General features: G+C 42.8%; 2 protein-coding genes across 2 annotated transcripts; both read left to right on the plus strand.

The window, feature by feature from the left end:
- The first annotated feature begins 170 nt into the window (after positions 1-170).
- ovch1 (ovochymase 1) lies at positions 171-5,078 on the plus strand. The gene is made up of 13 exons (XM_042078765.1): positions 171-383; positions 579-671; positions 814-1,021; positions 1,146-1,221; positions 1,321-1,510; positions 2,246-2,385; positions 2,949-3,102; positions 3,295-3,336; positions 3,631-3,862; positions 4,149-4,303; positions 4,387-4,485; positions 4,585-4,718; positions 4,880-5,078. Exons 1-13 carry the CDS (start codon positions 332-334, stop codon positions 5,036-5,038), a joined length of 1,734 nt encoding a protein of 577 aa, XP_041934699.1. The 5' UTR covers positions 171-331; the 3' UTR covers positions 5,039-5,078.
- A 2,606-nt stretch (positions 5,079-7,684) lies between these two features.
- lmf2b (lipase maturation factor 2b) lies at positions 7,685-17,338 on the plus strand. The gene is made up of 15 exons (XM_042079131.1): positions 7,685-7,903; positions 9,560-9,813; positions 10,428-10,456; positions 11,195-11,382; positions 11,761-11,939; positions 12,816-12,954; positions 13,559-13,693; positions 13,857-13,962; positions 14,178-14,274; positions 14,389-14,571; positions 14,796-14,964; positions 15,059-15,170; positions 15,695-15,803; positions 16,485-16,874; positions 16,921-17,338. The coding sequence occupies exons 1-14, from the start codon at positions 7,810-7,812 to the stop codon at positions 16,782-16,784; spliced, it is 2,094 nt and encodes a 697-aa protein (XP_041935065.1). The 5' UTR covers positions 7,685-7,809; the 3' UTR covers positions 16,785-16,874; positions 16,921-17,338.
- The last annotated feature ends 5,252 nt before the right edge of the window (positions 17,339-22,590 follow it).

Raw genomic sequence — 22,590 nt, forward strand, 5'->3', positions numbered from 1 at the left:
ATATTTTCCTGAAATATTTATTAAATAGAAAAGTCCACAGGAAAGACAAAAGCAGGAAGACGTTTTACCCTGGCAATTAAGGTATCATTAACATCAACGAGGCCGGACACCTGGACACTGTGTGAAATAGGCTTGCGCAACGTGCGCTTCCATGATCAATCGGAAAGCGTCCTCGTTACGGTTGCCTTTAAAAAGCCTAACGACCTGACTAAAAGTGGCAGGTGTTGTCTATCAGAGACTCAACATTTGATGATCTATCCTCGTGGCGTTCGAAGTTCCATGTATGAAGGCATATTGTACCAGAAAGGCAACGCCACCGTTTCAGTAGAATATGCACTTACTTCTGGCCATACTCGTTTCCATTTTATCAAACGCCCAGTCTGGTAAGAAGTAATAATTTGCATGTTGAAAACGGTGTAGACGTTTTAAATTTGATTAAGGTGGAGTAGTCCATAGTAACCTAATGTTAAGTTACTTTACTAACTACTTTACTTTATGTATCAGGCACATTTGTTGAAAATTGGTAACGTTTGGATTATTTAATAATTTAATTTAATAATGATTCCCTTTAATTTCAGTCAGGGCTCAATATTCAAATCATACAAACTTTACTATGGGGAACCAGACTTTACCAACAATTGATAGAGTTGAAGGGAACATCACATATGATGGTAAGATTGAACTTAATGTTTACTTAATTTAAACATTGTAGTTGTGTTGTCTCAGAATGCAGTTAAAAAAAGGAGTTAAATCGTCTCTGGCTTCACTGTCTGAAAATTGTCTCCAGATGACTGTTCACTTTCTACAATGTAGATCCAAGGGCCGGTCATGTTGCAAACACGACTGGAGTGCGGGCCTTTCCTCCCGAGCTGGAGATAGAGACGCGCCTCATCGGGGGCACGGAGGCCTGGGCCCACTCCTGGCCCTGGCAGGTATCCCTGCACTTCGCTAACATACATGCCTGTGGAGGAGCTATCATTTCTGACCAGTGGATCGTCACCGCTGCTCACTGCTTCATAAAGTCAGTGATTTTTTTTGTTTTGTTTTGTTTTCTTTTCCCCCTCATTGAAGCAAATAGTCTACCAGTCTCCGGCTGGTGGAGAAAATAACTAGAGGACATTCTAAAGCAGAAATGTTTCTTCCAGGTATAAAAATCCAATGTTTTGGACAGCAGTGGCTGGAAAACATGATCTAGATGACCCCCGTGAGGCCTGTGAGCAGGTAATCTGTTTAATCCTCTTAACTCATCACTAACTGATCTTACATGATATGCCTTCTGTGGAATATATGTTCTCATAGCCATTTATTTTTCTGTTAAAGGTACGTGATGTGGCCCTGATCATCAGCCACCATAACTATGACCGTATCAAAAAAGAAAATGATGTTGCCCTGGTGAAGCTTATCATCCCTCTCAATTTTGACATGTGTGTGAGGCCTATCGATATCCTCACTGGACCTCTTCCAGTCATGCAGAAGTGCACAATCACTGGCTGGGGATCCACAACAGAAAGTATGTTCTGTTGCTGTCCATCCGCACATTGTTAATCTGTAGCCTAGATTTCCAAATGACACATGTCTTTCATGTGATCAGTCAAATCATGACACCAAAATCTGTATGTTTTGATATTTTTCACAATAAGTTGCTGCCAAGTGGTAAATGCCTCTAACTTTTGTACAATCTGTTTAATATTTAACTTGCAAGCGACCTATATGTCCTCAGAAATATGATTTAATCGATTGTTAGATTTTAGTGGTTTTCTGTATGTCATTCTTTTGGTTCTTTGTTTAAGATACTGCAGAAACTGTGGGGACAGGATGTTTATTGTAAGCAGACAGAATGTTGTCACTTTACAATAGCAAATGGTGTACCTAACTAATTGTTCCCCACAAGAGACATCTTAATTGAATAAGGCTATATCACCCGTTTCCCCCCCCTCCAATTTGACCCCAGACATGAATATATATTCTGGTATTATAATTAGCCAGGAGTTTCCTAGTTCTTGGCTTCAGTTTCTTACCTTGGCTTCACCTTGCAACACTGTGCTGTGCTATGTGTACAACAGGGTTACCAGAACTCTGTTGTTACATCCAGAATAAAGAACTATTCTTTCGCAAGCCAGCCTCAAGTTTTTACCTGCTCGGTCAACTGTGTCTCCATTTGGGATTAAGGAGACAATTTCAATAGCATTCTTCACTATCAATAGTTCCCACTGGTACTTCACATCTTGTATTCCTCTTCTCTTAGATGGGCCGCAGGTGAATAGGCTGCAGGAGGTGAATGTCACCATCATGCCCCAGCAGACCTGCAACAGATTTTACTATGGCAGGGTCCTGAGCAAGATGTTCTGTGCTGGAGAGGAGGCAGGAGGAGTGGACGCGTGTCAGGTAAGGTACTGGAACCACCTGAGAATGCTGTGGTGATGCGCATGTCAGGTAAGGTACTGGAACCACCTGAGAATGCTGTGGTGATGCGCTTGTCAGGTAAGGTACTGGAACCATCTGAGAATGCTGTGGTGATGCGCTTGTCAGGTAAGGTACTGGAACCATCTGAGAATGCTGTGGTGATGCGCTTGTCAGGTAAGGTACTGGAACCATCTGAGAATGCTGTGGTGATGCGCTTGTCAGGTAAGGTACTGGAACCATCTGAGAATGCTGTGGTGATGCGCATGTCAGGTAAGGTACTGGAACCATCTGAGAATGCTGTGGTGATGCGCATGTCAGGGGAGCCTCAGGAGAAATCAGAGCCACATTTGAATAATCAGATGGCCTGATACAAACTCTTTGCTGATTAGGCCAGAGTTGTGTTTTAGACATGAATGCTATCTAACTGCACTTGCATAATACACTAACTATGCTTGGCTTTTGTCAAGTGTTTTTATATTATTGTATAGCTCAATAGAAATCAGTCCTTAAATGTTTGTTGTGTAAGCTTCTGTGTCCTGTGTCAGGGGGACTCTGGTGGTCCTCTCAGCTGCTTCAGGGGCTTGAGCTATGAGCTGGCCGGAATTGTGAGTTGGGGAGTGGGTTGTGGGCGACGCCGGAAGCCAGGGGTGTACACCAACCTACAGGACTACAGACTTTGGATGGACACAGAAATGACGAGTAAGTGGAAAGGGGTTAGAACTGGAACTGGCTGAACTAGACTGAAAGTTTGCTCTACAGATAGGGTTTGTTTTAGTGTTTAGTCATGTGCCACCCATACAATGATTAAGCTTGGCAAGATATTTTTTTTTACGTTTACTTCATGAATTGTGTCTTAAATGTCAACTACTGCATGTGTTCTCTTTTAACTAGGTTACGAGGGCTATAATTACTTAGGTACATACAGGTCTTCAGGTAAGATGACTTTTTGAACTATATTAAAATGTAATTCTGTCAGTCATGTTATCCCACAGGCCTGGCACACTATTTGTTGTATTTGTTAACGGAATTATTCATAATGTTTAGATTGTTATTCTTTAACTTTATTATTCTTACCAGTATAGAACACTGCCTTTACTGTGTTTTATAAGCAACTAGTACTATATGTCTGTAAATTCTAACTGTGCCTTTTGGTGTGTAAGGATTGGTAGTTATCGATCAAGCTGCTGCTTTCAATTCTTGAACATCTCCGTGATCTAACTCCCATAGCCCACTGTGGCCAGGCAGAGATGAAGCCCTGCAGACTCCGCAATGTCTCTGCAGTGGTGGTGAAGACTAAAGAGGAGATGGACAAGGATGGGCACAGGGTGCTAAAAGTCAGCACAGCTTGCCCCTTCTCCTGGCCTTGGCAGGTCAGCCTGCAGCATGACGGCGTGCACTACTGCAGTGGTACCCTCATTAGTCCCCACTGGGTGCTGGCACCCAGGCACTGCCACTGCAGGTGAGCCACAAGCATCTCTGACTATCAATACTCACACATGCCAACTCGGACTACACCTGCCTTTCCAAGGGTTCTCCTTCTGGTAGTTCACATCTTTAACGCGGCACTCGTAATGATCTAGATTTTCCCTAGTGGCGTTCCATAGAGGAACTATTGAAATTGAGCTTCTGGAAGTGAAAAAAACATCTCTATGTGAACGCTGCCTAAAGCTGTCTAACATTGGCCAGTGTGATAACTGAGTGTGGATTAGGGTCTGACTGAAGTCCTCTGACACGTTTTCCTGCAGGGCCATGTTGGATTTGGTCAATCTGGGTGTTCATGACCTCACATTCAAGGCCTCTGAGACTATCGTGGAGGAAGTGGTCAGCATTGAACGAGGCGAAGGCTTCCCACCAGCGTACGACCTCAGTCTGATTCGGCTGAGCGATCCAGCTCGTCTTGGTAGAGTGATGCTGAACTGGCCATCCTGAATATTCCTGCTGGATGAGATCTGTCTCTTATGCTCCTTTTGCATTGTCCTCTAGGCCCCACCATTTATCCAGTGTGCGTCCATAATGAGGATGATGAACCTGATGAAGGCTGGTCATGTGTGACTACAGGCTGGGGCTCTACTGACGCGTTATGTAATTTTTGTTAATACATCGCTACACATTGTTGGGGAGTGGTGAGGATGAAGTATGTTTGTAACCTGAACACTTCTTCTCCTTTGCCTTCTTGGGCAGATGTGGATCCAGATGCTCTGCACCAGGCCAGGATAAATATAGTGAACAAGACTTCCTGCAGAGCCGCATGGGGGGAGGATCTGATCCTGAACACGCACATCTGTGCAAGCGCTGCCAGCTCCCCAGCCTGCATGGTACTACTGCCATCATATTTACAAGACAATTTGGTGCCTCAGGATCAGATTATCTCGATGATGAACTACCTGGCACTAGATGCACTAGAGAGCAATGCAATGAATCAGCCTGTTCATGTTGTGAGTGCAGGTTTTGATGTTCTTTCCTCTTCTGTCTGCAGGGGGATTTTGGGGCACCACTTTTGTGTCTAAGATATGGAGTATACACTCTCGTCGGTATGGTAACATGGTCTAGTAAGACCTGTGACCCTGAGAAACCTGCTGTATTCACCAGAGTGTCTGCGTTTCAGTCTTGGATTACAGACAAAACGGACAGCTGATGATTTATATATTTAATAAAAGATTTAGATGAAAACATGTCATTGGTATTTGCTTTATATGATTTTGGCATTCATGTGTCATATCCATATAGATTTATTCTCTGATTATTTGAATAATAACCTAATTACGTGTATACTGTTCTCCATTACTATTGCAAGGGTTACTGTTATATTATGTGTAAGAGCTTATGTGAGGGAGAGGACTTCTCTATCAACTAGAAACAGCTTAAACTAAAATGTTATACTAATCCAGAGTACTGAATACCAGCACTGAGAGTGGACTTTTTCAGTAGTTCAAAGCAGGACATATGAGACCTTAAAACCGAGGTTATCAATTAGACAAAAATCTGATTCTATAAGGCCCTTCATGTGGACATATAATTGATAGTTATTTATGGTATTCAGCTGAAGATATGCCATTTATCTTTTCCATCTCCCGAATAATTTCCCAAAACAAGTCCTCCTAAGGATTTTTAATGTAACAGATGTGGAAAGTTGTAAAATCTCTGGTCAAAGAGCACAATCATTAGCATAAGCCATAACAAAAAAAACAACAAACACGAGACCAAGGCTCGACATTAACGGTTGCCCCTGGCTACCAAATTGTTACGAGTGGCAACCAGTTCATCCCTGGTTGCCCCTTCAACCCTGGTTGCCCCTGTGACAACCACGATTGGTTGGCTTTGGCAACCGGAACCTCATGCCTGGTTGCAACCACTTTTAAAAGTTAACATTGAACCCTGCAAGAAATATTTGGATACCATTACACCCACAGGAACTTCAATAACATCCTCAGTGTTTGCTCTAGGATTTTTTAAAATCCCCCCCCCACCGTCCCCCCGTCCCTCGGAACTGACAACTGACACTTCGCCGCAACACAAACAATTATATGTATTCACCTCTATTCACACACAATGAGGCATTATTTTCAGTTGTGATTGAGCTGTATATTTGGAGAATCTACAACAGGTCTGCACAATGAATTTTGAAAGGCAACTGTGACTATTGTACGTCTGCCCCATTTCTGATACCGTGGGGGAAGAACATTAAACCGTGGGGGGCCACCACTACCAAATCAACATAGAGGAAACACTGATCCTATTCTCGATCCATAGGTATATGCCCCCCCCCCCCCCCCCCTGCTGCAGGTCTCACTGCTCCCCGAGCGCCGCTGTTGTTGCAGGCAGCTCACTGCGCCGGGATTAGTGTGTGCTTCACCTCACTGTGTGTTCACTGTGTGCTGAGTGTGTTTCACTAATTCACGGATTGGGATAAATGCAGAGACCAAATTTCCCTCATCAAAAGATCAAAAGAGTATATATACTTATTATACTAACAGCCTCTACACCTCTGGGAAGGATTTCCACAAGATTTCAGAGTATCTGGAAATGTTTGCCCATTCATTCAGAAGAGTATTTGGGAGGTCATTCACTGATGTTGGACACAAAGGCCTGGCTTCTTCTAGTACACTCCAAAGGTGTATGATGGCATAGGAAAACCTCTGTGGGCCTGTGAGGTTCTTCTACACCCAATTCGCCCAACAATATCTTTATTGGTATTTTTTGTGCACTGGGGTGCAATTATACTGGAACCCAAAAAGGGCTCCCCTGAAAGGTAAACAAAAACTTGGAAGAATATATTTGTCTTGGTATACTGAAACATTAAGATTTCTCTTCACTGACCCAAGCCCAACCCCTGAAAACCCTTGATTATACCATTATCCTGTCATATTCTGTTGCAATACATGGGGACAATGCTAATCAAAGGATATTCATATGCATGATATTTCACTGTAAAATTAGGTTCAGTTTTAAGGATATACTTGTATGAACTATAAGGACATGTATGCAAATAATGTCTGGCTCATACCTGTACTACTACAGGTGTTGAAACAATGCAGCATTTCTAAAGTGTGGAGTGGTTAAACAATACCGAAGAGCTTCCTTGTTTGACCAGGATTGTCAGTTTGTATGTGCATTGCATATGCAGTGCACCTGTGTCTCTAAAGCAGTGTCATGCTATATAGAGATTGTGTGTTGGCACAGATTCAGATGTCTTCTCTCCTTTGCTTAATCCTGCCTCTTTTCTATAGCAGGAATATCATTGTTTCGTTAGATCAAAAGTATTAGTTGAACACTCCCCATATTCACTCTGGCTTGAGGCTTAGATGATCACCAGACCATAGCATGTGACTTGACCACCCACTGCATGCCACACTTTTCAGTGGGAAACCAGCACCCTATTATAAGCTATATATATTTAATATACATTTAAATATTTATATAGATATTTAAATAGAAAAAATTTCAGTGGTGACACTGTTGACAGAAACTTCACATGCCATCACCTGTCAGAAAATAGTTGGCCGCTGCAGCAGGAGGCAAAAGCACCAGGACATTTAACCTCAGATGACCTCCCTTCGTCTATACCTACCAGCTGTCAAGCAAGACGTGTAGAATGGCCTTCGGAAATCTCACCAGTTATCGCCCTTTAAGCACTTAAATCGTCAATTAAAATCTGATGTAAAATACCCATTTGAAAGTTGAAATCTTTACCGAAATCACTGAATTGATCTGGTTTACAGTATTGTGCAGTGGCTACACACTTTCTTTTTCGGCGGTTAAGGCACTTCACGCATGTGCGACAAGTGCAAACTCCGCCTTCATTCTGTCCATGCTGGAAAACTTTAGTTTTTCACGCAAACTCGGAGGGCCCAATTCCAATATTCAGCGCACATAATTCCAGCGTGAAATAGTGTGACTTTAGCAGAAATGGGTGAAATTGGGCTTCCGCGAGGCATGTTCTTGCGGAGTGTGGCAACCATATACTTGTTTGCATTCGCATCTCTTTACGTCCAAATTCCAGGTAAGTCCATCAAAAGTGACTTACAGTGGCACGTTCTAACGTATTGATAATTACTGAAGTGTTGCGTATTTGTTTCAGGCCGTGTCTGTTTGAAGGGAGAGCACTTGATTAGCAGCGGTTTCATTGAGTCACCGGGCATTATATATTTTTCCCGATCTGGGTGTTGCCCGTGCCGTAGGCTACCAGCTTACAGCAAAAAATAACATGTGTGATTTAGATAAGCCATTTCACGCCAATTACAGCATATTTCGACAGTATTGCCAATCTCCATATTTTGTCAATTAGGCCGCTGGACTCGATTGGTCTCCATCAGGGAATTTGGGGTTCTCCACTGGTCATGTGCCACGGAGTTGTTGAACAATGAATTTTTGCGGAAGAAACATCAGATATCGAGCTACACTGTTTGTTAAGGCTCCGTGCTCGTAGTAGATATGAATGTCGAAATGGTTTAAACGCAGTGCAACAATGTGTCACAAATGGACGAGAAGAGAGAGATTTTTAACTTTAGAATTTGGCACTGTCGCAAAAAGAGTTGACAGAGAATGGAGAGAATGACACTTGGCACACAATATAGACTATGATGTTGAATGAAAGACACAGCTGAGTTCTATAAGATGCTCTTTTAAGGCATGCGTTCCTTCAGCAAGTTACTACGGTATCTGTCCGGTGATGCCGATCTTTGCGCTACGTGTGCATGCGGTTCCCCGGGACGCATGCCAGTTAGTGCTGAGTGGCGCGCACTGGTAACGGCCCGTCATCACTGCACAAAGTTGTTTTTCCCTTGATCTTTTTCCCCCAACAAATTTGAGCTGCTGAAAGTGGTTCCAACTCCTCTTGTATGATGAATAATCTACTTTTTTATTATTCGTTTTGTATTATACGTTTGTATCAGATAGAGGCAAAGGGTGGAGTTGATAAATCTTTGGGGAATGTGTCGACATTGTCGCTCACTTTTTCCAGTTGTAAGACTGTGTTAACTCTGCCGTGTTCGTTAGATGGTCCCTGGATGACTCACACTTTGGATTGGGCACAATACAGAACTTGTTATACTACTCACCACACTGTAAGCAAACTGGCACACTTGTCATGGCATGTGCTCCAGAAATGTGGAAGTGCAACTGTTGCTTAATGACTTGGAATCTTGATTTACTTTGTGCATCTTGCAGTATGTGCCTATAGAATGAATGTTAATAATAAGCTCCATCTGTCTGGCAGTTTCACAGTTTCAGGATGGGTGCTCTTTTAGTGTTCATTCTTGAGATTGAAATTGTAGTTAATGTGCCCTTTCTAAATATAGTTACCTGCCTAAAGCTATGTTGACCTTGTGGCTACCATCTGCAACCTCATTGGCTTGTAACAGCCAAACCGCAGTCATCATACATTCTGATCGTCACATTGTCTGACTATGTTGTGTGTTAAACCAAGCACAAGATACACATCTGACACACCCACATTTTTAGATGCTCAATATGTGTCATGTTTGTGAGACGAATATGTCTGACACCTGATTTCTGTCTGAATGAACCTCACCTCTGACCCTCATCCACAGTGTACACACACACACACACACACACACAGAGGCTATATTATAGGATGTTTCACTGAACACCGCATTCACGTACACTGGAATCTCTGTGTTCTTTGTCTTTGCTGCAGGTCTGTATGGGAACGAGGGCATTGTTCCGGTGCGCTTGGTGGTGCCCCAGAGTGACCGGCCCGTGCTGGACCAGCTGCAAGCTTTCCCTACGCTGCTGGTCCTGGGGCCCCAGCTAGGGCTCAACCCCCAGCAGGCCATGGAGCTGGTGTGCCTGCTAGGAGTGCTGCTGGCCCTGGCCGCCGTCCTGCTGAGCTCTCTGAGGAACAGCCTGGTCTTTCTGTGTCTGTGGGCACTCTACTTTTCCCTTTGTCAGGTGTGTTTACGCTGTGAGACAATAGCTTATGTTTTCCATGTTCAAAGATATTAACTATAGGATATTTAGCAAGCACAGATAGCCTACATCTTGTTTGGATGATTTATGTGGGTTCTACTGCCACTGGAACAAAGCCTCCAACCCCAAACTTGGCAGCTAATATTTATCATAAAAGTAAGACAATCCTTTACATGCTCCAGAGAAGTAATGGCGGGAAAACCTCCACTGTATTGTCTGTTATTTAAATTGTGCAGTCCTTCTGCTTTGCATGTTTGCTGAGAGTTTACACTTAATTAAAGATGCTTTAGGCAACACTTCCCCCTAGTGGTAGTAATGTTAAAAGACACCAGAGGAAGAGGTTTTTTTACAAGATAATTGCTAACATAAATCTTCTCTTCAAGTTAATCTTCTCTTAGTTAACAACTCGAGACAAGTCATTTATTAATTTCAGATAGGTCTTTGGCTTTGAAAATGGAATTGTTCAGATGATAAGGATGTTTGAGGGTTTGCATTTGTGGGAGTATCACTGTCACCAGTTAATTTTGAAAGTTTGAAAATCTTACCCAGTTATGCATATTACATGTTTAAACTCACATTTTTATTGTTTTTGGCAGGTTGGTCAAGACTTCCTTCAAAGTCAGTGGTGAGTTAGAAAAAGCATCCAGTGCACTAGCAGTATGTGATATGCAGAGATTCACTTAAAAGTGTATCATTGGTCATATTGAAGTAATGACACCAGATATTGATAAGTTTCAGAGCACTTGGCATCCCCATTTTAAGTTATCTGAAACTTAAAATAGTTTAACTTCAGTAATTACTTTGAAGCTCCATGAGCTTTACTCTGCAGCTACATTTTTATGATTTAATATAGAAACACATTAATATGCATATAATTACTTTAAATAGGTTTTGTGAAACACAAATAGAACAGGCTGTTGAAGTACACTCCAACCAAAGTGCAGTTTATTTTTGTTTACTTTAAGTGCCGAGGTAGTTCAAGTTTCAGATTCAGAGGTAGATTTCTGTTTCCTCCATCCAAAAGTCAAGACATATTAATGATAACTATGAGTGAGAGACTTCCATGAGAATGAGAGAAGGCTGTGTTAAAATGGCAGTCTAGCCCTTGAGTTCTTTTCATCACTCTATAAAGTTACACTCAGGAGGAATGTTGACTATCTGTCACGTGGGAATGTGATAAGATCTATTTTTAGGAATGAAATAAGGGTGTGAACAAGAAGGAAGGTTTGGAATCATTTAAACCAGCGGTGTTATTTCCATGTACTATAATATGTAGCATCTTGTATCTGAACAGGACTATGGACTAGCATCACACGTCTATTGGCCGAGTCTAACTGTCAGTGTTCTGGTCCTCTCTGCGTAGGGACTCGTTGCTCTTAGAGGCAGGCTTCTTGGCGGTCATCGTGGCTCCTTTTCTGTGTGGCGGCTCTTCCCTGAGGCTCCACGACCCCGTGACCTTCTGGCTGACGCGGTGGCTGCTCTTCAGGGTCACGTTTGGTGCTGGAGTGGCGAAGCTGGCCAGAGGAGGCTCCGAGTGGTGGAGCCTCTCAGGTCAGAGCAGCGTCAATTCACTCAGCACTGAACTAACATCCGTACATGAACAGCACACAGTAGGATTAGAGGAAACCACTGATCACATTTGAGATGAGATGTTCTAATAAACAATCTATAGGTTTTGGCGAGTGTATCCTAAATCATACTTTGCAAATCATAATTCTTAATCATTTGATTTGATTCATATACCTATTGGCCCACTGCATGGCAACATTCAAAAAGCCTACTTGAACAGTTTTCAGATGCGTTCATTTCTCAGTCGTAAATGTAGAAACTCTTAAATTGAAAATGGAATAAGTGAGCCCAAAGTTAATGTTTCTGTGTAGCTAATGCTGTTGTCCTTGTTTGCCTGTGTGTGTGTGTGTTGTGCTGTAGCTCTGTCCCATGTCTTTGAGTCCCAGGGCAGCCCGACCCTGCTGGCCTGGTACTGCCACCAGCTGCCCGCCTGGCTGCTCAGGCTGGGTGTGGTGCTGCTGCTGGAGGCCCAGCTTGTGGTGCCGTTCCTCTTCTTTGCCCCCATCCGCTGCCTGCGGCTCTCCGCTTTCTACCTCCAGGTCTGCTGCGCTCCAATTCAGACACTTCGTATGTGTCAATGTGTTTTTATTGGGCTAATGAACGTGTTGCACTCCAACTGAACATTAAGAAATATTTTTTTTTTTCTTACCAGTATGTTTTGTGGGTTACTTAAACATGTTAAAGTGTAAATTGACCCATAGCCTTGTTGTATAAGCTCACCACATGCAGCCCATCGGAAAAAGAATGAGACCCCCATGGGTCTGCTTTAAGCTGCCTGTCCATAACTTGGCCCATGGATCTGCTTTAAGTTGCCTGTCCATAACTTGGCCCATGGATCTGCTTTAAGCTGCCTGTCCATAACTTGGCCCATGGGTCTGCTTTAAGCTGCCTGTCTATAACTTGGCCCATGGGTCTGCTTTAAGCTGCCTGTCCATAACTTGGCCCATGGGTCTGCTTTAAGCTGCCTGTCTATAACTTGGCCCATGGATCTGCTTTAAGTTGCCTGTCCATAACTTGGCCCATGGATCTGCTTTAAGCTGCCTGTCCATAACTTGGCCCATGGGTCTGCTTTAAGCTGCCTGTCTATAACTTGGCCCATGGGTCTGCTTTAAGCTGCCTGTCCATAACTTGGCCCATGTTGTCCCAAATTGTCTCATTCTTTTTCCTATGGGCTGCATGTGATGAGCTGGATCAACAGGATTATGGGTCAATTTACACTGAACTTTTTTTGAATGTTTTTTTTAGCATTTTTAATGTAATTTCTGAAGCATCTTTTGCAGAAATGGTCTATATATGACTGGCTGAATGAGTTCAGTGTTGTGCATGGACCTGTGTTTGAGTGTTGTGCATGGACCTGTGTAGTGTTGTGCATGGACCTGTGTTTGAGTGTGTGTTTCTCTCTGTGCCCTATGCAGGTGCTGCTTCAGCTGGGCAGCTTGTTGACGGGGAACCTGAGCGCCATGAGCCTGTTGACCATTGCATTGTGCTTCTCTCTGCTGGACGACGAGCATGTCAGCTCTGGGCAGGGCCCCAAGAAGAAGAAGAAGAGCAAAAGTATGACCTCCCAGTAGTGCAGTGCTGCGATGACCTCTCATTGCTCTACACGTACAGTAGTGTCCTCTATTAAACGCAACATGGTGGCCCATTGCATGCTTTACAGTACATTTTACATCCACCACAGACCAAGTTCACGGTAACTTCTCTTATTTAGTGTCTTTTGAATGCTTTTAAAGAGATAAGTGTTCTTTGCACACTGCCTCACAATCCCAAAGACCATCAACAGAAAACTAGTTTTTCATGCTGCAGACATCCTCCGTTTTTCCCCACACTTCTACTACTGCTTTCCAAGCCCCTCTTGATGATGAGACGGAAAGTGCCAGGCTCTGCTCCGACCTTGAGCAGGAATGAGTGGGAGTCCGGTAGATGAAGGAGCTCTGCAGTTTGTTTACCCGTTAAGATGGAGCATTTGAACTATGGCAGTCCAGAAATGATACAGTGCCTGAAAAGGGCAATTTAAAACAGTTTGGGGGAGAACTCACCATAGTTTCTCACCAATGCATGACATCGCATGTTTGGTATCACGTTGTCAGGAGTAATTTGTTGGCCTTAGTCATGTACTTGTTCTTACCCTGTCCTGTTTGGTTGATTTTCATTCCAGCTTGGATGCAGTCCATTGGCTCTCTCATTTCACTGTTATTGGAGTTGGGAGTGTTTGCCCTAATCATATACAGTGCTGTGGAGTTGTTCCAGCTGCGGATCGATTGGGAGCAGAAGATTGTGACCTCAAAAACAAGTGAGATGACCTGCATATATTAATATTCATAGAAATCTTTCTTCTATGCCTCCATATTTTTTTTTTTATTCATAATACTCTTACGTTATCAGAGTACATGGCTCCATTGGTGTGGTGACTATCTATAGAAGTGATTTTAACTTGTATGTTATTGACCCTGCAGAGTTTACACAGCAGCAGTTTGCTGATGTGCTGAAATTGGTCACAGTGCCCAGTATCTGGGTAGGAGTTTTGTCCCTTACTTGGGAGGTGGTTGCTGCTATGCTCGGGTAAGTCTATCAGGTGACATCCATGACTTTGCCATCTGATGATGATGATTATGATTATTTTTGTTATGTTTAATGCCAGAAAGATGTGTTCCTCCTCTCGATTAGGCCCATTTTTCTCAGATGTCACATATTTTACTCTGTTTGCACAAACACACAAATCAGGGCCCCTGTGCCTGTGGCCCACCTGCTGTTAGTAACTGATTTGGCCATCACAGGTGTGTGTGTGCTCGAGGTGTTCTGTCCAAGCTCTGGGCTCTCATCCAGTGGGCTGTCTTCACTGCACTGGCTGCTGGCATCTTTGCACTAACTCTGGTAGGTAGCCAGTGATGCAGGCATATTTGACTTGGCATATTTTCAGAATTTGGATTGGATATTGGATATTTTTGCAATTGTCAAAGGATACTTTATCTTTTTGATTGATAATAGGTTCCATACACAGCTATGGAGAATGTCTCCAGCAGTAAGATTTTACCAGAGGTGAGGAAAGCATATAACATGGTGGAACCCTATGGGTTGGTAGGTGCCTATGGCATCGACCACAACTCCCTCACGGAGGATGGAAGACCAGAAATTGTTATTGAGGGCAGTATGGACCAGCACAAATGGACGGTAAGACAAAAGCATTGCTGGATTTATTTTAACATTCTTTTCCCATTCATAGTGAAGAGTATGTGGAGAATCAAAATTCATAACAATAATCTCTAGTTAGTTCTGGTCATTCAGTTCATAAATCAAAAAGGGTTCAAAGAGTGCTGTTCAGAGATTCCCATTCTGAACAGCATGATGCTCCTCTAGCTGACTGAGGTGGTGTCGGTTCTCTCTGCTTCATGTAGGAGATTGAGTTTATGTATAAGCCAGGTAAGGAGAGCAGAGCCCCTCCTCTGATGACTCCTTATCAGCCACGGCTGGACTGGCAGCTGTGGGAGGCTGCCCACGGGGCGCAGGAGGACAGCCACTGGTTCACAGGCTTGGTGCAGCGGCTCCTACAGGGCAAAAGAGACGGTAAACATCGATTAATAAGTCACCAGGTTGAAATGTACTGCCCTCCTGTGGTTGGAAGTGGGAGAGTCATGGCGTTGCATCTGCCTTTTTTCAGTGGTGCGACTGGTCCAGACAGATGATGCTCAGTACCCCTTCAGCCAGACTCCCCCCACGTTCATCAGAGCGGGCCTCTATAAGTACTGGTTCACGGAAGACTCACAGGATGGGTGAGTCATGGAGGAGATTGCCATGGCCTCTTTGGTTTTGTTCCTTTGTTTTAATATGTTTTTTTTTTATTATTTAGAAGAAAAAATGCATAATTAGGATCCAAAAAAAAACAAAGAGGGACATGCCACAAAAAACAGAGGCCCCTCTTAGATTTTTTTGGCATGTCCCTCTGTTTTTTGTGGCATGCCCTCTTTGTTTTTTGTGGCATGCCCTCTTTGTTTTTTGTGGCATGCCCTCTTTCCTTTAACTAAGAAGAAAAAAATGCACGGTGATATGAAAATGTAGTGAAAAAAATGATGATCCTAAATAACTGTAAAAAAGTACTCTATAAATGAATATATGTATTCATAATTACTGTAATATAATTATTTCAGATTACCTTACAACTTTAAAATAACAGTACATTCTGGAATGATGCTCCTGTTTTGGCCAGATCTTGGTTAGAGCTACCCAAAAGCCCAAACAGTTGGAGCCTGTCCAGTTGCTGGGAGAGAGGCATGTCGTAACAGTTTGTTTCCATTAGTTCCCAGCCGCAGCAGTGGTGGAGGAGGCACTTTGTGCAGGAGTTCTACCCTGCAGTGCGTCTGGGAGATCCCGTGCTGGAGAGCATGCTCCGCAGCCATGGGCTGAAGGTAACATTCCATCCACAGAGGATAAACTGCTGCTGTCCTTCTTACATCTGTAAACATGACTCAACTGTTTGTTATTCTAGGTATAGTTGATGTGCCTGCAGTAACACATAGCACAGGCATTCATCGTACCCTTCGTTTTGTTTAACGTTACCAGCAGTTCTATTATTTGTTGGTACAGTTAAGACTAAAATTATTTGTTTAAACTGCTTTCTGCATCTGGAGACATTCCTGGATGATGGATAACAGTGATACAGCCATTAGCATCTATCCTACCCTACTAAATGTGGAGTCTAAATGTTTGTAATGTAAACCTTTCCACTTAAATGGGTGTGTTTGTGACCTGTTCTCAAGAAACCCTTAACCTGTCCTCAAATGCCAATTTTACAAAACGCCCCTGTCAGTGAGACATATTTTGATCTGTTGCCCTGCCTTGAAAACCAAAAGACAACAATTTTATCATCAAAATTCTATAGCTGATGTTTTGTTTTTAGTAAGGTCCCACCTTTGAAGGTTTTAGAATATCTTATTAGCATAGATTTTAAGAAACATATTTAAGTCTCTATAACACAGTGCTCTGGCCATTAAATAGCCTTAGTTACGGAAATGGCCTTAAATTAAACAAACAAACCCTTAACCTGTCCTCAACTGTAAACTTGACTTGTAAATATGTGTTTGCTGCAGGAGAAGCACCCTGTCCGGGCCATGTCGGACTCCCCCGTGGGCCAGGCCCTGGCGTTGGTCCGGGACCAGGTCAGCCCTCTCTCGGGGCCCCTGGTGCTGCTGGCCCTGCTGGCCACCGTGGCCTCCGTCTGTCTGGTCAAGTCCATGATTGGCCAGAAGTCCAAAGGCGTCCCTCCGGAGCCGAGGGGCAAGAAGGGCAAAGAGCCCCAGCCTGTCACCGACAAGAACAAGGGCAAGAAGGACAACTCCGAGGAGAGACCACAGGACTCTGACCGCAGCCCGCGCAAGAGGAGGAAGTGATTATAAACGTGTTTCCTGATGCCAACCTCCCCAGACCACAAAATAGACACATACGCACACACTCAGGGTCATGCCATGCTATTGGGGGAGGTGTGGGGTCTCTATTGGGGGAGGTGTGGGGTCTCTCTTGGGGGAGGTGTGGGGTCTCTCTTGGGGGGAATTTGCTTTGTTTTCAGATTTTGTTTCCTCATTTGTCACGCATCATTCCATTATAGTTTTGTTTTGCTGTCAACATTCAAGTTGAGGTGCTGTTACTTCATTGTGTGTCTCTTCCTTGTTCACTCACCCCTCCGTTATGGAAGCCTGTATGTAAACACAGATCCAAGTGAATGCTCAGGTCTATTTGTACCAAAGACAGCGTGTGGAAAGGTTGGCTCCTGCTGGCCAGCGTCTCTGCTACTGTTGATTTCCACATGTAGATGGCTGCTGCCTTTATGCTGGATGTACATTTTTTTTTTCTACTGAACACATTCCTAACTTTGTCCACAAAGTTGTACAACCTTGACAGAAAAACCACCCTCTTGAAAAAATAAATTTGACCTGCTTGTGCTGTTGTTTGTTTTGTCGTATTGGGTTTTTCCAGGTGTTGTCACAAAGAAATACATTCATCCATGATTACCCTCTGTAAGGACACGCCTCCTTCTCTGGCGATCTGTCCTTCATTTTCAGCAATGCAAGATGACTGGTTGTGATGGTCAGTTTCTGACCAAGGCTGATTTTCAGCCGGCTTGACCAATGAAAAAGATCACCTAGAGCGAAAAACAAGTGCGTTTCAGTTCCCCTGAGACGCCAGTGGATTCCTGATGTCATGTGACACAACTGAAATTAGGTTAAGATCTGGCATTCCTTTGCTGCTGTGTAAGGGAGTGTTAGATCAGACTAAAGAAATGAAAGACCTGCGCGTGTTCCACTGTACTGATTTGTTTACTGTTCTAACAAGCAGTGACTAGAGCTGTGGATAGACCCTGAGATCATGAAGATCCGGAGGAGCTGATGGAGGTACTCTGAAGTTCTTTGCTGAGAAACTCTCCTAGTGCGTGAGTTATGATAGTTTTAGTTCAAGATAATTGCTGTGGCTGAATATATTTTCCCAATGGTTGGCTCATTTTTCAGATGTGCTATTTTTATGTTCAGATGTATGGCCTGTGAAAGCCAATGGGGAGGATTTAGCCCAGTAAGTAGGATTGTGTTACTCAGGTAGCCTGGAAAATCCAGACCCTGATAATCTAGAATCTCTGTGCTCTCACGAGAACTCTGGATTTCCAGGGTATTACTCCGGCACATTCATGATGGAACATATTGACAGAAACTGTTTACTAGACCAAGTATTGATTTCTCAGTGAAGTTTACAAGTGCCTCAGTTTTACACTTTCCGCTCTAAAGAAGTGGCTGTGTTTGGTGTGTGCAATTGCTATTGCTGATCCATATCTAAACCTTGGTAGATTGTGAATGAAGAAGCTAAATTATGCATATGTATACTAATTATGTAAAGGATAATGGACGACAGCATTCTGGTAGCAAAAGTAAATGCATGTTGAGGTGTTAATGCGGCAGTTATAAATTGCTTTTATTACATCTTTCAATGCATAAAACCAGTTACTGTCTGGCTGTATGTTGAGAGAGGGCATCTCTTGACAGAGAGGCCAGTGTGCTATATCACCACCAGAGGGCAGTACACACTATTGCGGTCGTCCACCGGCACTCTGTCAAACACACAACCTGTGCAAGGATAAAAAATCATATTGATAAATGAACTAATCAAATCAGCCAACTATTCAGATAATCAAATATTTGTGTTTATGTTTTAAATGGTTAATGTTATGCTTGTCTCAGTGAAAGCTAAAGTCTGATGGAATAGTACAGTATAGTGTTGGGAATTTTTTTTTTTTTAGGGCAACTAAGGGTAGTAAAATCACCAAAATCACACTGATCATCCTTAATGCTTTATTTGTAGCTAAATGAAGAAATGCTTTGGCTGGGGTAATTCACAAAGCAGTAGCCTATTACCTTTAAAACCTTAAAGGGACACCAGGCAACGTTTTCGTGTTAATTAATCATCTTCGTAAGTCGGTATATGGTTAAATTACTCATTACGGGGCGAATGAAGGCTCTCTCGCCCGCCCCTACTGCCTGTAGGAAGAATATCCCACTTGCAAGTTTGGTGTATCCTACCCGCTGACCGAAGCAGTATCAGTCTACAGCACAGAGGCAGGCTAACAAAACGCTAGAGATTGTTGCAAACGTGTATAATGGCAGAGCCGGCGAAGAAGCAGCGAAAACCCTTGACGGAAGACGCAAAGAAAAGGAAAAGAGCTTCAAACCGAGGGAGGGGGAGTTTCGTAGAGAAAAAGCAGGCTTGCCTGGTGTCCCTTTAATATTCTGCAGAATATTTAACCCAAATTTGAGACCTGCGCAAAATCTGAGACTGGAGTGGCTGTGTTCCACCCTTTATCCTCACGAATGGGTCAATGGTCCTACTATTTCCTATACATAACAGTCCAATCAGAATTTGGGGTTCACCTACTCAGTAGATGACTGAAGTCTTGGCAAACCAATCAGGAATGTGACATCAATCTATCTTACAAAGCGTTGTGTCATATGTTTCAATACATTCATATATTTTGGAACTCATTTTAAGTTAATATATTTTTAATAATTCATATTCTGTGACCTGCGTAATTACTAATAGCCAACTAAGTATTTAGTAATTTCAATATTTGATATTGATTTTTAAACTATTAGGCTACACTTCTATTTAATGTCATTAGGCTATGTATTGGTGGTGTGTAGGTGTAATTGATTTGCTGAAAAAATTGCCTGATGATGGTCATCTGACCGAAACGTTGCAATAAAAACCAGTACAATTGCAAATGAAGACCGTGTGCGGTAGCTTCCTACTTTCTTTGACATTGGTGACCCTGTGGTCCTACTCTGACGCACTCGTCCCCAGGAGGTGTGCAATAGCACAACTTTTTTAGGTGTAATTGAGTGCCTGTCACTTTAAGGATGTGAGGGTAGCTACATTTATTATGACCGGTGGTCATGTAGGTTTAGTCAGAGTTTTTTTTTTCATCTGTTTTTTTTCCTTTTTTTTCGCATGAGTAATTAGGAGGAGGACCACCTTTTTTTTGTATGTTGGTCTTAAAGGGCCATGTCAACCCATCCCATAACCATTCATTTCATGTGTAGCGCCACCTAGTTAAAAATGAAAAAGCAAAAATTAGGTAATCACAATATACTGTATCTCTGGCTGACAGGGTCAAAACTGCACAAAATTGAAAGTGTACTGTAGGATCATTATGACACCCTCCGAATGCATGCCAAGTGTCATGGACTTCGTTCATGGGGGGCCATACAATAAATTAATTTATGTGTACATTTAGTGACTTGTACACCAACAGAGTTTTCTGTGAATATCTTGAGAACCGTAGGGCCTAGGATGACCAATTTGTTGCATATGTTTGCCTCCACTCCAGGGGCCATGTTAACCCATTCCATATGCCCACATGTGCATAAACAGATACACACGCACACACATACATTCACGGTAATCATACATATGACACATACACACACAGTAGACCATGATAAGGCAACTTTACAGCCCTAAAACATCTATCTTTGTGTTGTTAATAAGTCACTGTAGTCATAATAGGCAATCAGTCGATGACTGTGTAAAGATGGCATTACTTATTTTGACCCACCTGCGCTTTTTGTTTTGCCTCTCTAGTGAGGTGTCCTCCTGCACCAGTGGGTTGTTAGGAATGTCAGGCATGTCATGTTATTTTATGTGTGTGCATTCTCTCTTTCTCTCTCTGTCTGGCCCCTTTTCTCTGAAAAATGGCCTCTGGAGGTCCTTTTCAATTCATCAGTGCCATATGGACTGATGGATTCCCTTCCACTTATGGAAACCACATTTGCAGCTGTGCTGGGTTTCTAGATTGTGTTTTAACAGCTTAATGTGCTGTCCCACATGACTTTACACATTGCTCATTCACATCCTATGACCACAGCTCAGCCCTTATGATGTGATGTGCCCTTATGATGATTTTAGGAACATCTTTTGAACTCAATCCCAATGCCAGTTGGTTTGGGCTGAGGCCTCACTCACCAGTGTCACCACATGTCTAAGCACACAACACTTATGTGTATTGTATTCATAGCATGCTTAGCGTGATTTTGGTGCATTCCAGCAATGACTTCCTAAATTGACAATTGATATATCAAATAACATTTTATATACAAAAAAAGCTCACACCCAAAATTATACTTCGCTATACTTGGAAATATGCTATCCACCTTGTCAACACATCCTAAAACCTCTCCACTGACTGATCCTCTCACACATGTTGTGTGCCTGTCCTGTGACCTAGCACTGAGATAGTGACTCAGACTGTCCATTTCTAAGATACCAATATTATTTTTGCGGGTTCAGCCAGACAACTGGAAACAAATGGCAACTAGTGAGTTTGAATTTGAAGGAAAATTGAACAGTCCTCTTTTACAATGGCTTTTTTATCATACACATGATTCATAATGGACCATCCTTGATGAAATGATAAAAAGATATGTGTATACCAGAATTTCCTGTCAGTGGGTGATATTGATTTGGTCAGAACTGGCTCCCACACCCAACCACCTGGATACGGCTTTCCAAACAGGAGGTAGGAAGAGGAAGAGGAGGGGAGGAAAGGAGGAGGACAGAAAGGAAAAGGTTATCACTGTATCCTTGAAGATAAACCATATATAGCACAGAGAGAGAATCACAGGCTCAGTCCCTGCCTCAGTCATTGCAAGCGCCTCTGATTTATTAATCACCACTATGTGGATACTGTTTTTAGAATTGATTTAGATTAAGTGTTAGTATAATTTGTAATTTTGTAATTTGTATTTTAGTATATTTTTATATATTGTATTAAGTGTTAGTATAATTTGTATTTTATTTAGCATATTCTTTATCTTCTACTGTCCTTGCTGCTTAGTTGTGTTTTTATATTATATACTTTAATTACTCTTTCTGCTGTTAAAGAATGTGTTTGTGTTGTATGTATGCTGCTGAGACCTTGAATTTCCCCTGGGGATCAATAAAGTATCTATCTATCTATCTATCTATATCATCCCGCCACGGCCTGCACTCCACCCTACTGAAGTCTGTCATGCCAACGAATCTTAAAGGTGACTTATGTGTGTATGCGTTTCTTGTGACAATGAACAATATATGTTCCTCTAAAAATATCCCTCTGACGTCTCAAGTGGGAGTATAATCAACAAATCAGTGGCAGTTCTTGGCTGTTGACTAATGTTTTTAGGTAGAAATGGCATGTTGCATCTCTTAACCTCTGCAGAGCAGAACTGAAATGATCTGCACATTCCTTGACATCGATGTAATCTGCGTAGCTGTATTCGCTCCATTAAAGAGAGAGTGAGTTTGACTCAGAAGGTGTGAGGGCGGCTGGTCCACAGTGCTGTCACCACGCTTGACCCCTGGAGTTAGGGTTTCCTCAGAACACTATTCATTTCACACAACACATCCTTATAAACAATACATGCCCATTCCTGGAAACGATGCCTACTTACACACAAACTCACGCATGCACACACACACACACACACATGCATACACACTTTGTTCGCAACACAGTGGTGTTTAACCCCAACACGGAAACTTCTCTAGGCCTAGGAGTCATGCACCACCTGTAGTTGAATAGTGCTTGTGTTTGTGTGGTCCAGCCAGATGTGTGATAGCTGCCTTGATGACTGTAGGCTCCTCTAGAAGATGAGCCTGTCTAACGACTGTTCCCAGAGA

The sequence above is a fragment of the Alosa sapidissima genome, chromosome 22, assembly GCF_018492685.1.
Source record: "Alosa sapidissima isolate fAloSap1 chromosome 22, fAloSap1.pri, whole genome shotgun sequence".
Classification (NCBI taxonomy): Eukaryota; Metazoa; Chordata; class Actinopteri; order Clupeiformes; family Clupeidae; genus Alosa; species Alosa sapidissima.

Excerpts from the sequence above, each read along its gene's own strand:
- ovch1 (XM_042078765.1), top strand. The coding sequence starts at position 332 with ATGCACTTACTTCTGGCCATACTCGTTTCCATTTTATCAAACGCCCAG. Across the intron at positions 1,022-1,145 it reads GCTGCTCACTGCTTCATAAA|GTATAAAAATCCAATGTTTT; the intron begins GTCAGTGATTTT and ends TGTTTCTTCCAG. Across the intron at positions 3,863-4,148 it reads CCCAGGCACTGCCACTGCAG|GGCCATGTTGGATTTGGTCA; the intron begins GTGAGCCACAAG and ends GTTTTCCTGCAG.
- lmf2b (XM_042079131.1), top strand. The coding sequence starts at position 7,810 with ATGGGTGAAATTGGGCTTCCGCGAGGCATGTTCTTGCGGAGTGTGGCA. Across the intron at positions 9,814-10,427 it reads TCTACTTTTCCCTTTGTCAG|GTTGGTCAAGACTTCCTTCA; the intron begins GTGTGTTTACGC and ends TGTTTTTGGCAG. Across the intron at positions 12,955-13,558 it reads GAAGAAGAAGAAGAGCAAAA|CTTGGATGCAGTCCATTGGC; the intron begins GTATGACCTCCC and ends TTTTCATTCCAG.